The 12,907-nt window shown below is 51.8% G+C and overlaps 1 protein-coding gene and 1 long non-coding RNA gene across 2 annotated transcripts in view; one reads left to right on the top strand and one right to left on the bottom strand.

Moving 5' to 3' along the window:
• Positions 1–12,907, top strand: part of P2RX3 (purinergic receptor P2X 3) — a 28,578-nt gene that overhangs the window by 13,351 nt on the left and 2,320 nt on the right. The window contains exon 9 of the mRNA XM_017680527.2: positions 12,605–12,698. Within this exon, the coding sequence (XP_017536016.1) occupies positions 12,605–12,698 (94 nt within the window). The remainder of the gene's footprint in view (positions 1–12,604; positions 12,699–12,907) is intronic.
• LOC140844132 (uncharacterized) lies at positions 2,520–7,439 on the bottom strand. The gene is made up of 3 exons (XR_012122381.1): positions 7,244–7,439; positions 6,245–6,353; positions 2,520–3,636 (listed from the first exon to the last, which is right to left on the bottom strand). It is a non-coding gene; the product is annotated as an uncharacterized lncRNA (long non-coding RNA).

Below are 12,907 nucleotides of genomic sequence, written 5' to 3'. Positions count from 1 at the left end.
GCGTATTTATTCAGTCAGTACATCACACTGAAATCAATACAAAGGATATTTGTATGGCCACTTAAAATAGTAACATGTTAATAAAATTCTCATGATCTAAAACGCAAAGTTTTCATCTTAATAACTTCCCTCTGGCCAGTGGGAATTCTTCAGTCTTCCAAATAAGTCATCTGGCAGGAGCACTTATAAGAAGAATATAACTATCTTGAAGACCCCAAGCTCTGGTGTCACACACAGGCTTAGAACAAGGTCTTCCATTTAAGGAAAAATTGGTTTGGAGTTCTTTATCTCCAGTTTCTTGCCCTGCCACTGTCCCAATCTCCTCAACCCAGGCTCAGCCAGACATGAGACAAACCTGATCGTAAATCAGCTTAGATGGCACCTGAGGAGACAGATCAGACGATGCCTAAGGCTCCTGTGAACGTAATTCCTGGAGGCCTAAGAGAAACCCCAAATAACTGACGCCCTCACCAAAGACCTCCAAGGCCAGGGTATGAAGGGGCAAAGTTACTCAGTTCCACCCTTGTGCTTTAGAAGAGCTTCCAGAGGGCCCCTGGAACAGCACTGGCACGCGGGGCTGGCTCCCTGACGGCCATGGCAAACAGGGGCCTGTGCCCAGCCTCCCTCAAATCCCTCCCTTGGGTGCCCACCCACCACCTTCATGCTGCCTTCAAGCTGCTGGCACCACAGAGACACCCAATGCTAAGCTAAGAGCCCACATGGGGGAGGCTACAGGCCCCCTTTCTGAATGCCTGTAAGATAAGAGAAGGGTCACATGCAGGTCGAGTGCAGGCCACACTGTGGTTTCTGTGGCACAGTATAATTGGTGCTGCTCTTTAGAATCCCACCAAGTGCCATGCTGGCAGGCAGGCACTGGTTCCCAGTGTGCAGGGTGTTGTGGGCGCTTTGGCTCATCGTTCTGTACCCGCCCTACAAGGTAGGCGCTGTGATCCTTCCACTTGACAGATGAGAAAACAGAGGCTTGCAGAGTTAAACAAGGTTCCCAGGGTCACAGAGCCAGTAAGCATGGGAGCCTGAATGTGCACAGTTTCTGGATGATCTCCACCCCAGCCAGGAAGACAAGGGACATTCATATTTGTTAGTGCTCAGGAAAACATCCCTATGTGGTCATTCCATTCATCCTTGATTAAAACGAAGAATCCGAGGCCCAGGGAGTCTAAAGACTGGCAGCTGCTGGAGGCACAATTCATAGCCTGGCCTTTTGTCTCCCAAAACAAATTCATTTGCTGCTTCCTCTCCAACAGAGGCCAGATTTTTTTCAACAGCTCATGTTGCCGTTTGCTCTGGAATCATTCAGCCAGGACTCAGCCTTGTTTTCATCCGCAAACTCAGACATCCAGAGGCAGCTGGAGATCTGCATTTCCATCCCTAATTACTTTTGCAGCTCCTTTCCAAATGCCCCCACCCCCAACTTTGTGCAGCTCTTTGCCCACAGAATCAGAGACTTAGAGAATTTATAGCATTTGAGGACCTCTTGGAGACACCTAGACTGAGGTAGTCATTTTACAAATGAGGAAGCAGAAACTTCAAAGTGGGAAGTGACTTGTCCAAGGTCATCTTCGAATAGCTTTAGAGGTCATGTGCTCCCAACACCTACATCAGCCCCATACAAGGGGCTGCTTCACAAGAGGGCTTGCCGATCACCAACGGCTCCAATTACTGGAAAGGTGACCTCGTCATGAGCCAGGTTGTGTCTCCCTTCAACTCCCACCCAAAATACCTGGGGCTGCCCATCTAAATCAGTCTTGTTTTATGTGATCTCCTGAAGGTTTCCATCTGTCCCTACCTGGAATTTGGTTAAAAGATTCTATTTATACTCCCGTGCCTATTCCATATGGCTAAAGACCCCAAGAGCCACCTTACCTCGGAAGTTTTATGAAGCCTCTTTCCGAGTACACTGAAAGTGTGCGTTGGTGCGCTTGTCTGATTTAGTGGTGGACAAAGTGCAACATGGCTAAAAATAACAACTGGCAAGAGGGGCCAATTCAAAGGTGTGCAGGTGACAGGTACCCAGGGTAGGGGTGCCACCTTGCAGCTTAGACCAGGGAGAGTTTCCTGCACAGCCGCAGGTGGACCCTCAGTTCTCCCGAGCAGGATTTTAACCAGAGCCCTGCATTCCCCAAAGGGCTGGGAGCAGGTGGGGATGTGTGTGAGTTTTCATGTGAGTGGGTGTCTCTGCTCGTAGACGAGTGTGCATGTGTAACCAGGAGAGTTTGCACATGAATGTGTGCATCACTTATGTAAGTGAGTGTGTGTGAGTGCACAGGCAGAGATGATACAAAGACAGATGAAGAATACTGTTCCAGTCAGGGTCCCAGCAGGAAACAGATGGCACATGCAAATTGGGTGATTTGAGGAGACTTTAATAAAGGGGCTGTTTCAAAGGTGCGGGCAGGGTGGAGAGAAGCCCCAGTGGGAAGTGCAGTGCCTGGGGCCCATAACAGGACATTGGTGACCGTCCAGGTCTGAGAAGTGAGGGCAGGGAGTTCCTGGAACAGGGAGCACAGTGTGAGGAGGAGCCGTGACCCCACCGGGCCCACCAGAAGCCAAGCAGCCAGCTGAGGCCCAGGGCCTGGCAGGGAGGGAGGAGCACGGACCACCGGTGATGCCCTTTCCTTTGTGAGACCCCAGCCCTTCATTAGCTCTTGAAGGTCTCTAACCCTTATGTGCCCCTGATGAAAACACAGCCCGTTGCCCTGTAAAAATGCACGTATTTGTAGACATGAGCAACTTTGCAGGCCATTTCTTTTTTGAGGATATTTTATTTCTACAAATTAGGTGTAAATACATCCTCAGAGTGATAAATCCAAGCAGTGCTGACGTATGCAGGGTGATGACACCCCTTGCTCCCGCCCGGCTCTCTCTCGCTGGAAGTTAGCTTCCAGGCAGCTTGGGGACTTGCCCTCCAGTGCTTTTCCTCTGCATTTATGCAGCAAAAAGTTCCAGGACTTGGAAGGTCTTTAAAAGCCCATCCCCAGACCTCCAATTAAGAGCCCCTAGAGTTAAATTTGCAAAGCCTTTCCACAGCTGTTTTTGACAGGATTCACAGCTCACTGCCACACCCACCCAGTAGGCACAGAAAGATTTTGAGACTGACCCAAGTTCACACAGCCTAATCAAGTGGTGTATCAGGACTCAAACCCGGACCTGATCCTCAGCTGTTGCTTCTAGCTGCACCTTCCACCACCACAATGCTTGCAAATAATAATAATAACAAAGCCACTGTCAGAGATATACCGGGTAGGGATTGCTGGGAACGATGAGAGAAGCAAAATGCTGCAGTTAGGAACGTCAGATTTCTTGTTTCGCCCCTGAGCGTTCCTAAGACAGCTTTGCTACTAAAAGGCAACGTCGTTTTGGATTTCCTCACATGGTGTCTAGGACAAAAAACACTTGTTCAGCTGCTAGATGTTCCTCATGCTGTAGGTGTTTCTAGTGATCGTTTTCGGGTTGGAAATGTACCCACAGCAGCTTTCACGAAGCTCTGAAATTTGGCGCCTGCTGTGCTTCCATGCCGAAACGTGCAGATCAGCGGGATCTTAGGCCAATTGACAGAGACGGTATTGAAATGCACCCTTGGCTTTGATCATTCTTTCTGCAATCTGGATTTTCCTCCTTCCAAAAAAGCATAGAATATGTGTTAAAAGCAGCACGCCCATCATCTCCACAGAAACACTTGAAGGCCCCTTTGATGGGGTGTATTTCCATTTTCCTCTTCACTTTTTTTTAGGTTAAAGCGGAAGGCAAGGCGGTTAGAACCATCCTGAATTTATTTAGCCCTTTATAGTTTTCGTGTCTATCCATCCTATCCTTGCAACCAATAATTTTGGTAGAAAAGATTTGCTAACCCTCACGGAGTGCTCACCAGGAAGCCAAGGATTTAGGAAGTGTTCTTTGCGGATTATCCCATTGACTCTGAAGAGAGACTTTTGTAGCTGGAAACCTGAGGCTCAGAGGTTTTGTATTTCTGCCCAAACAATGCAGCCTGGCTCCAGTGTGCTGGCAACCACAAGCATCCCGGTAGGACAGGTGTGATTGCCCTCATTTTACAGAGATGAAAGGGATTCCTCCCAGGAGCAGACAGCTAGTAACCTGGCTCCCTGGCACATCTTCTAGCTCCCATGTCCACTTTCCCTGCCTTGTTAAAGATGAATTAATAGTAATATATATATATTTTTAAAGATTAACAACACATTCTTTTTTAAATGCCTGCCTTTGAGGTTGATTAGGTTCCTAGGCTATGAGTGAATAACTATAGCCCGTGGGCCTGGTCCCAGGATGTAGCCGCACCCCATTGCAATAAATCTGCCAGCAGATATTTTCTTAACAGTATAACATCGACTGTAAAAGTATATTTCGGCTGGCAAAATTACTTCCCACCAGGCAAAAGCTTTGCTGAGAATACCACCCCCTTCTCTTAGAAACTCGGATTCCAGGCCCAAGTGTTCCCTTGCAAGTCCAACCCGGATCCCACAAGTTTATTGCTGTAACAGCTACACGTTCCCCGCTTTAGGAAGGAATTTCCACCATTCTATGGGACCGTTTCTAAACAGATGTCTGAGAGCTTCCAAGGGATTCGTACATTGTGATAAAAACCCTTCTCCATTCAGCAAACATTTATTGACTACCGACTACTGCAAATGTCAGCCCAGTGCAGGGAAGCACTTCTAATGGTTGGAGCTGCCCAAAGCTGGAACCGGGCCACTTGTACGGGTAGTGTTTCCTCTCACTGGAGATGTTCAGGCAGTGAGGGAAACCTCTTGAGACTAATATAGGGAGGGGTTTGAAGGTCTCTCCCAGCTTCCAGATTATACCACGTCCTGAGCTTTGTGGCTGATAAGAGATGAGCAAGACCAGTACCTATGACAGAGGAATTTTTTTATATAGTGGTAATGATAAGCCTGAGCCCAAATAATAAAAATGTTTATACATAAAATATTCTGTATGGAAGCAAGTCAAAAATTAAGGTGAAGCAGAGACAGCCCAGGCTGGGGATCAGGAGACCCATTGGCCATGGTTCAAGCCTTGCCACAGATGTTTAATGTGATCTTGAGCAAGTCTCATCCTCTCTGTGGGCCTCAGTTTCCTCCTCTGTAAAATAGGCTGGCTAAGGTGACAAGGCACAGTTGAGCTCTAAAACGTCTGAACCAGCACATGCGGGAGTCTGGGGAAAGGCTTCGGAAGTGGGCTGCTGAAGCATGCGATATTATTTATAGGCCTGTCACACTGGAATGCAGCTTCAACACTGCCCTGCAGAAACACATCTGACAGATGATTTATTATGGTAATTGGTGTTTGTTCTGATCCTTTCTCTGTTGCTGCTTGTGACATGAGGAGCAAGCACATGTATGTGTACGCACACACACACACACACACACACACACACAGGCCCACGTGAGAGGGTCTCAGTCCTGTCCAGTTGGGCCCTGTGTTGGGGGTGTCCTGTCTGGTCACGGGTGTCTCAGGGAGGGTCCGGTGGGAAAGCGCTGTCAGCTCTTTGTGAAGAGACACACGGAGAAGCTGAAATACTCGGGGCCTAGCAAAGAGGGACGCCATTGCGCCCCAGCCCCACAGCCACAGTGGGAGGAATGGGGGCCTGGCCAAGAGCAGGAGTCACAGAGCAACAGCCATAGGCCAACCACAGCCAAGCAGGGAGGCAGCGGGCAGAATAAATGCCACCCACTCTCCTTCCTGCCCTCTGGTGGGTGCCTCCTTGTTGCCCAAAACCCCCAGGCAGAGAGGAAGCAGGCAGGAACCCGGCCAGCCTGGCGAGGTCTGCCTCCCGGTGCCCTGGCCCAGCAGCGGAGGGGAGGTAGACCTCTAATCATTTCAAATGTGGGCTCTGGTGGCCCAGTGGGTCCGCAGAGAAGCCTCCCAGCCTGCCCTGCCCCGGGGCCATTCCACCCCACACCCCTGCCCCTGGCCTTCCTGCTCAGCAGGCAGGTGTCTCGCCCTGTTCTCTCCTCTGATAGTTCTGGCATCAGCACAGTCCCAGCCATGCTGTGCTTCCCTCACAGTTTTCACAGGCACCAGTTTAAGGAGGCCCTGCCCACCAAGGCCGCATTGAACTCTGCTTCCCCGCCCTTCTCTCAAGAAAGCAGCTGGAGGTGGGCAGGGGCCTCCGAGTCAAGCACCCCGTTCAGATTCCCGTTGTGCTCCTGGCAGGCTGTAGACTAAGGAGAGCCGCTATGCTTGTCCCCCGCCAGTGAAGCCCACACGTTACCTGATGATCTGTACACAACGTTCATTGGAAGCTCTGTGCCAGGCGCTGTGCTCAGCCTTCACGGGCAGCAGCTGCTGTATGTTGACAACCTGCAAGCTGTTGCTATTATCTGCATTTCACGGGTGGGGAGATTGAGACCCAGAGAGGTGAAGTACTTCGCCCCAGGTTAAGTATGCTGATTCAAGTGGCAAAACCAGGATTCAAGCCCAGGACCCTCTCCCTGCAAAGCCCCTAAGCCACCAGCATTCCACGGAGCTGTTGTCTCAATGAAATAACAGCTGTGGAAGCCCCTGAGCTAGTGCCCAGCAGGAATAAGTGCTCCACATATTTTATGTCTCTACTCCTTTCCCTGCTTCCCCTCGAAAGGGGCTGGTTCCCACCAATAGCACCTACTTTTGCACTCAGCCAGCTGCCAGATCTAAGTGTTTTCTGTTTGGGAACAGCCTGTGAGTTACCACCCTATACCAGCTCCACCTGAAGAATTGGGAGAATTTGGAGAAGCTCGAGTCAATAGGAGAAACCTGGAGTCCAGCATTGCTAAGCTCCATCTGTGAGATGTCAAACAGGTCCAAAATCCATTCAGTCCTTCAGCAAACATTTGCCCTGCCCCTTACTGAACTAGGTAGGCCCTTGGGCAGAGAGAGACTGAGGTCTGACTCGTAGTTGACAGTCCAGATTACCAACCACAGTCTGGTATGGCAGTACCAGTAGCAGAGGCCTGGGTCCCAGCAGAGACCCAGGGGGATTTTCCACCTCAGCACTACACTGGAAAATGGGCTGTCTGGAGAAAAAGAAATCAAAGCCCTGATGTGTACTGTTTGCCCATCTTCCTGGCAAATATCCCACCACAGTCAGTTCCGAGCTCCCAGCGTGAAGTCCCTGAACATGGGACTGGGAGGAGGTGCATACAGCTGTTCCCCAGGCCACCACACTCTTTCCCATAAGAGGAGTCACAGTTCCCTCAGCCAGGAGAGCTGCCCCCACCTTAGGCCTTCCTACCTTTCAGCTCCGCATCCTTCAGGCCTCAGCTTCGGGGTCACTTTACGCGCAGCCCTGACCTGCCCAGCTGGGGTCATGTGTCTTGGCCAGCTCTGCCCTTGGAATGGGGCTCCTCGCCTTCCCAGCCCTTATGTCTGATTTTAGCTGTTTATGGGATTCTGTGATTAATTAGTATTCCTCCTGCCAGGGCATCAGCAGTGCCTCGTACAGGGCCTGACAGACAGCAGGTGCGCCCTGAATATCCGCTGCAACCCAAGGGTGACTGGGCGTTTGCAAGGTGGAAAAGGGGAGGCAAGGGGGAGGTGTGGCCAAGGCTCAGAAGTCTGTGTCTCTGACATGTGTCCAGGAAACACAGGGCAGCAGGGGGCGTGTGTGGCTGGTACTTGGGGTGCCCAGCAGAGGTCGGGCGGCAGGGTGGGGTGTCTGCAGATGAGGCTAGGAAGGGGGACTGGGCAGGTCTGGGGGAGGCCTGGTATCCAGGCCAAGGTGTTGAATGGTGGTGTCACTCTTGCCAACCCCATTTCCCAACCAAGAAAACCAAAGCTGAAGAGTCAGGATGCAGGCGTGGTGTAACTCGGTGCTTCCCCTTGGCAGATGAGGAGGTTGGGTGTCCGTCCTCCCACACCTCATGGCTCTCCTCTGTTACCTGTTCCACTCCCAGCCAGTGTCTCTGGGTGTTGAGACCCACTTTGCCAATGCAAAAGGGTTCCCCAGCTGGAGAACTGACATAAATTATCCAGGACCTAACAGAAATCAGGCGACTAAAAGAACAGTCTAGAATGTGGACAAAGAACAGCTAAGAGTGTGGACTCTAGAACTGCACTGCCTGACTTTAAATCCCAGCTTTGCTCACTGACTAGTGCTTTGTGACCTCAGACAAGTTGCTTAACCTCTCTGATCCTGGTTCCTCATGTGTAAAATTGGAATAGCACCTGCACCTGGGACTGTTTGAGTATTAAATGAGAAATAAGTATAAAGCACTGTGCACCATGCTGGGCACACAGTGAACACTTCATATATGTTGAGTGTTATGATTGCTAATGCTACCTCCAGGAGTCAAGAGTTAAGGTAAATATAGATATGACTTCATTTTATCTTGATCTGGGATAAGAAAGAAAAGGGACAAGCTTCAGGCATTTCCTACATATGAACATTATCTAATCCAATCCACAACTCTTTCTACATTCACTTTTCAGTTGAGGTAAAAAGCTCAGAGATGCTGGGTGAATACCCAGGGTCAAAAAGCCTTGTTAAAGACAGCATTAGGACCGCACCCGGATGGCCTCAGAATTCCTTAGAGGGTTTGTTCCGAGGAATGCAGCATCAACTGGAATTTGTCCTCTCTCTGGCTAATCTTGAATAACTCCCCAGTTTTAATGTAATCTTTGTCCTTTGGCAAATAACTTCTCCCTGCGCCTCAGGCATCTCGGTTTAAAATTATAGTGTTTGTAACAGTCAGGGTAAATACTGCTAACTGCTGCAACAAACAGCCCCCTCATCTCTGAGGCTTCACACAAAGGTAGGTTGGTTGCCCTGGGCACAGGGCAGTCTGAGTCAGGGGAGGTGGGGCACTCCACGTGGTCATTCAAGGATCTGGGCTCCTGCCACCTACTGATTCAGTCTCCTCTGGGCCTTGAGTTTTCCGCCTAGCTCCCGAGAAACTGGCTATAAGAACAGGGAAGATGAAGAAGGTACACTGTTCTAACACGCCTCAGCCCCCAGGTAACAGACCTCACTTGCTTTCCTATTCCATTGGCAAGAAATAGTCATGGTCATGGGGACCCCAGCTAGATGCAAGGCAGCTGGGAATGACGATCCAGCCATGTGCCAGGACAGAAGATACCCCAGATCCCAGTGTGACAGGGCTGGGCCCCATTCTGTGACCACCACCAGCCTCCCTGGAGCGCAGAAGTCAGGACTCCTGGGTCCTTCCCCAGCCTGCAGCCCGGGCGCTCCCTGCCTGAGTGCTGTTCGTCCTCCCCCCCAGCCGAGAAGAGAACCCGTCCCTGCCAGCCCTCCTCCGGGGGTGGGTGGCTGGTGAGATAATGATCTTATCATGCTTATTGCCTCTTGGAAGGCAGGTGCTGGAGAAAAACCAAGTCCGCTTTGGTTTTTTCTCCCTGTTCCCTTCACATTCCTTCCCAAGATAAATTTAGCCAGCACTCGCTTTGAACAGCAGTGGCCAGGATGCTGACTTTTTGTTCCCTGAATCAATGTCAGAGCAGTTTTCACGGCTGCAGCCTTGGGCCAGGAATGCAGATTTCAGGGCCATGGTCCCAGCCTCAGCCCTGCTCCAAATGTCTGGGATGCACCCTCACACCCCTGGCCAGTCCCCATGCATATCAGTTACCACACCTCTCACCCAAGGGCCCTGACCTCCCCAGTGATGGAGGACTCCACAGGACATGGAAGGGCTTTGAGAGATGGCACAAGGGCTGCTGTGTCCTTGCAGCTCCATAGAGCTCAGTGGCAAGACAGCATAGGGCAAAGAGCACAGACTTCAGGGTCATTGGTGTGGCTCAGAAACCTGGCTTAGACAAGTTACCTTCTCTGTCCTCCCATCTGTAAAATGGGTCAGTGTGCCTTCTTCATGAGCTTGATTGAGGTGCTTATATCAAGAGATATGCATATTTTTCTGACCTATAAAGGTGGGTGTGGGGATGGGGATGGTCTATACTTAGCTTCAGGCCAACCTGGAAGCTTCAGTGAGGACCTCCTGGACCTTCTGCCCATTCCAGATGCTTCTCTTCTAAGCTTTTTCAAAATATCCTAGAGGTCTCTTTGGAGAATTATGTTCTTGAACCTCCTCACCTCTACAGAGCTGATTTCCTTTCTGGTGTCATCCCCTTATCCTCCTGCTGGTGCAGCTTGAATTCACTCCACTTTGCCGTGGTCTGTGAAGCTCTCTGCCACCACGCCCCAGACCATGACTTACCGTATTTTTCAAGATGAATTAACACCTCCCCTCCCTGTCCTCCGGGCCTCTGCTTCTTCGGTGAGGTTGCTGTGCTTCCTCCAGCCTCCTTCCCGGGACCACTCTCATTCTCACTCTGGGTCTCAGCCTCAAGATATCCTGCCTTCCCTACATCTTCCTCCAGCGACAAAGCCCTTGGGAAAACCTTCCCAGGTCATGCCCCCAGGGAACCTGTTCGTGACCAGTTTTCAGCCTTTCTCAGGCATACAAACCCTGGCTGTGCCCAGGCACAGGCACAGGCAGAAAATGAGTGGCCCAGACTCGGCCCTCTTTCCCAACCAGCTAACCCTCTCCAGGCCTGAGCTTCCCGCTCTGTAAATGGGGATGGGAGGGGCAGGTGTCCAGGGAGGAAACAGTCAATGGTCCCAAAAGGGATGATTAAAGGAGGGGACTATTCACAAAGGTGCACGCAGGCCAGGGGGATCCAGGCAGCCTGGGGAATAGACCAGGGCTGGCCACACAGGAAAGCTGTGCCCCCTAGGTTGGCAGGGCCTGGAGAGAGGCCTGACTGTAGGACAGGGCCACCGTCTAGGCTCTGGGCCTTTGGTGGGAACTTGGCCTCTGTCTGAGGCCCAGCAGAGAGCTGCTGGGGGACTACTCACCCGGCCTCTTCTTCCTCCCATCCTCTGGCCACCTTCTAGGGCCTCCCACTAGCTGAACCCAACTGGATCCAGAGGGCAAGGGGCTTGGGGGAAGCAGGCTCCACAGGCCAGGCTTCCAGGCCCTGCAGAGAAGGGCAGAGAGTGGGTGTGGAGCAGCAGGCAGACAGGGAACCATGGTGCCCTCCTCAAAGGCCTGCAGAGGGGTATGAGCCCCCACCCCCATTTTACAGACATGGAAAGCGAGACCCTGAGGGCTAAGTCACGTAAAAGGCCACACTCCTAGCAAGTGGTGGAACCGGGATTTAGACTCGCTTCTGCCTGACTCTGACGTCTTCCACAGCCAGAGGAGATGGCTGACATTTTATGATTTAAGATGACTTCCCCACGAATGATCTGTGATCCCTCCCTAATCTGTTCACTTGGACTGAGCATTTCATTCTCCCTGCTGCACAATTTCTAATGCAAATATCCCTGGAAGGGGTGCCACATGAATCACTGAACACCTTCAGGAAGGGATGTCTCAGGCCCCTCTTTCTGCTGCAGGAGGCTGGGACGGGCCTTGGGAATCTGTGGGGATCAGACACTCTGAAAGGGAGGCAGCTGGAACCAAGTAAGATCTGTGTCGGCCCCACACGATAAGGCGCACTCTGCGCTCTCCACTCCCAGCTTCTCACCTAGTCCTCACCATTTCCCTGGGACCCTGGCATCAGGAGCCCACTTTAGAGCTGTGGGACGGTAGCCCAAAGAGGTCACAGTCTGCTAATGCGAGTCTGCCTGCGAAGGGCAGTGCCCTCTAGTGGGAAATGCCCTGGCTTCAGAAGCCAGAAGACAACTGCAGTCCGGGTGCTTGCTCACTGAAGCCACAGGCGATTCCCTTCACCTCCACCGCCACCTTCAAAACTGGGGCATGAACACCCGCCTCGCTGTGTCCGGTGAGAATTACATGTGATCATCCTTTTCCGTCCCCAGCCAGCTCCTGCGTCCCAGCAGGCCAGGCACAGGTGTAGAGGGCACAGTCGCGAACGTGGGCAAGTAGTGTTAAGTCTCAGCTGGCTAGGTAGCCCTGAACAAGTCACTTAAACCCCTTGAAGCCTCATTTGAAAAACAGAGCAGTCACAGCCCTCTGCCACAGGTTTGTCACGAGGGTGAAATGAGATGAGGTGTCTGAAAGCACTTTTTAAACTCTTCTGTAAATGCAAATGCATTTCTTCAGCAATAACAACAGCCAACATCAGCCAACATTCCCCAGGTGCCTTCTGCGTTGCAGGCACTGTTCTAACCCCAGCTGTACGTGGATTCATTCAGTCCAAGAAGCAGTCCTTTTGTACCACTCCCCACAGCAGTGAAGAAATTGAGTCTCAGAGAAGTTAAGTAACTGGCCCAAGGCTGCACAGCTGATAAATGTCAGACAAAGGCTTTGAACCCACATAAGCTGAGAAGCCTGTAGGGAGGGAAGAATCTGCCATGAGCCAGGCCCTGGGATACCCAAACTAATAGAACTGAAGAAGCCTGGAGTCCAGCGTGGCTCAAACTTTCCATACATCAGAATCATCAGCAGGCCCCACCTGCTGAGATCCTCATGCCAACGGTTTGGGGTGGGGCCTGGGAATCTGCCTTTTTAACAAGCCCCCAGGATGATGCCTGTGCCAGGGATGAGCTGCCCGCATGGGGAGGTCTGTGGCAGGCGTCCCACCAAACCATCGGTAGGGGTTGCTCAGTCAGTGAGGGCCCTGGAGTAGCAGGCAGGAGCCCACACCGGGACCTTCCTTCACCTCCCGCCTCCAGGTTTGCCAAGTACTACAAGATGGAGAATGGCAGCGAGTACCGCACGCTCCTGAAGGCTTTTGGCATCCGCTTCGACGTGCTGGTGTACGGGAATGTGAGTCCTCGGCTGGGCAGATGGGTGGACAGGGGAGGAAACCCAGACCCAACCTGGGCCCTCAAGAGCCTCCTCCGAGGGCAGGTTTCTGCCCACCGACCAGCTCTGGGGACCCCACTGGTCCTGTCTTGTCTTCTCACTGGCCCGTGAGAGGCTGGGCCCATGAGCCACTGAGACCCCCCAGGGTTCCACAGTCCCTTGGGCTGGGG

Source organism: Manis javanica, chromosome 11 (assembly GCF_040802235.1).
Source record: "Manis javanica isolate MJ-LG chromosome 11, MJ_LKY, whole genome shotgun sequence".
Lineage (NCBI taxonomy): Eukaryota > Metazoa > Chordata > Mammalia > Pholidota > Manidae > Manis > Manis javanica.
The sequence above is the reverse complement of the archived record's forward strand: the minus strand, read 5'-3'. Positions and strand labels throughout refer to the sequence as shown.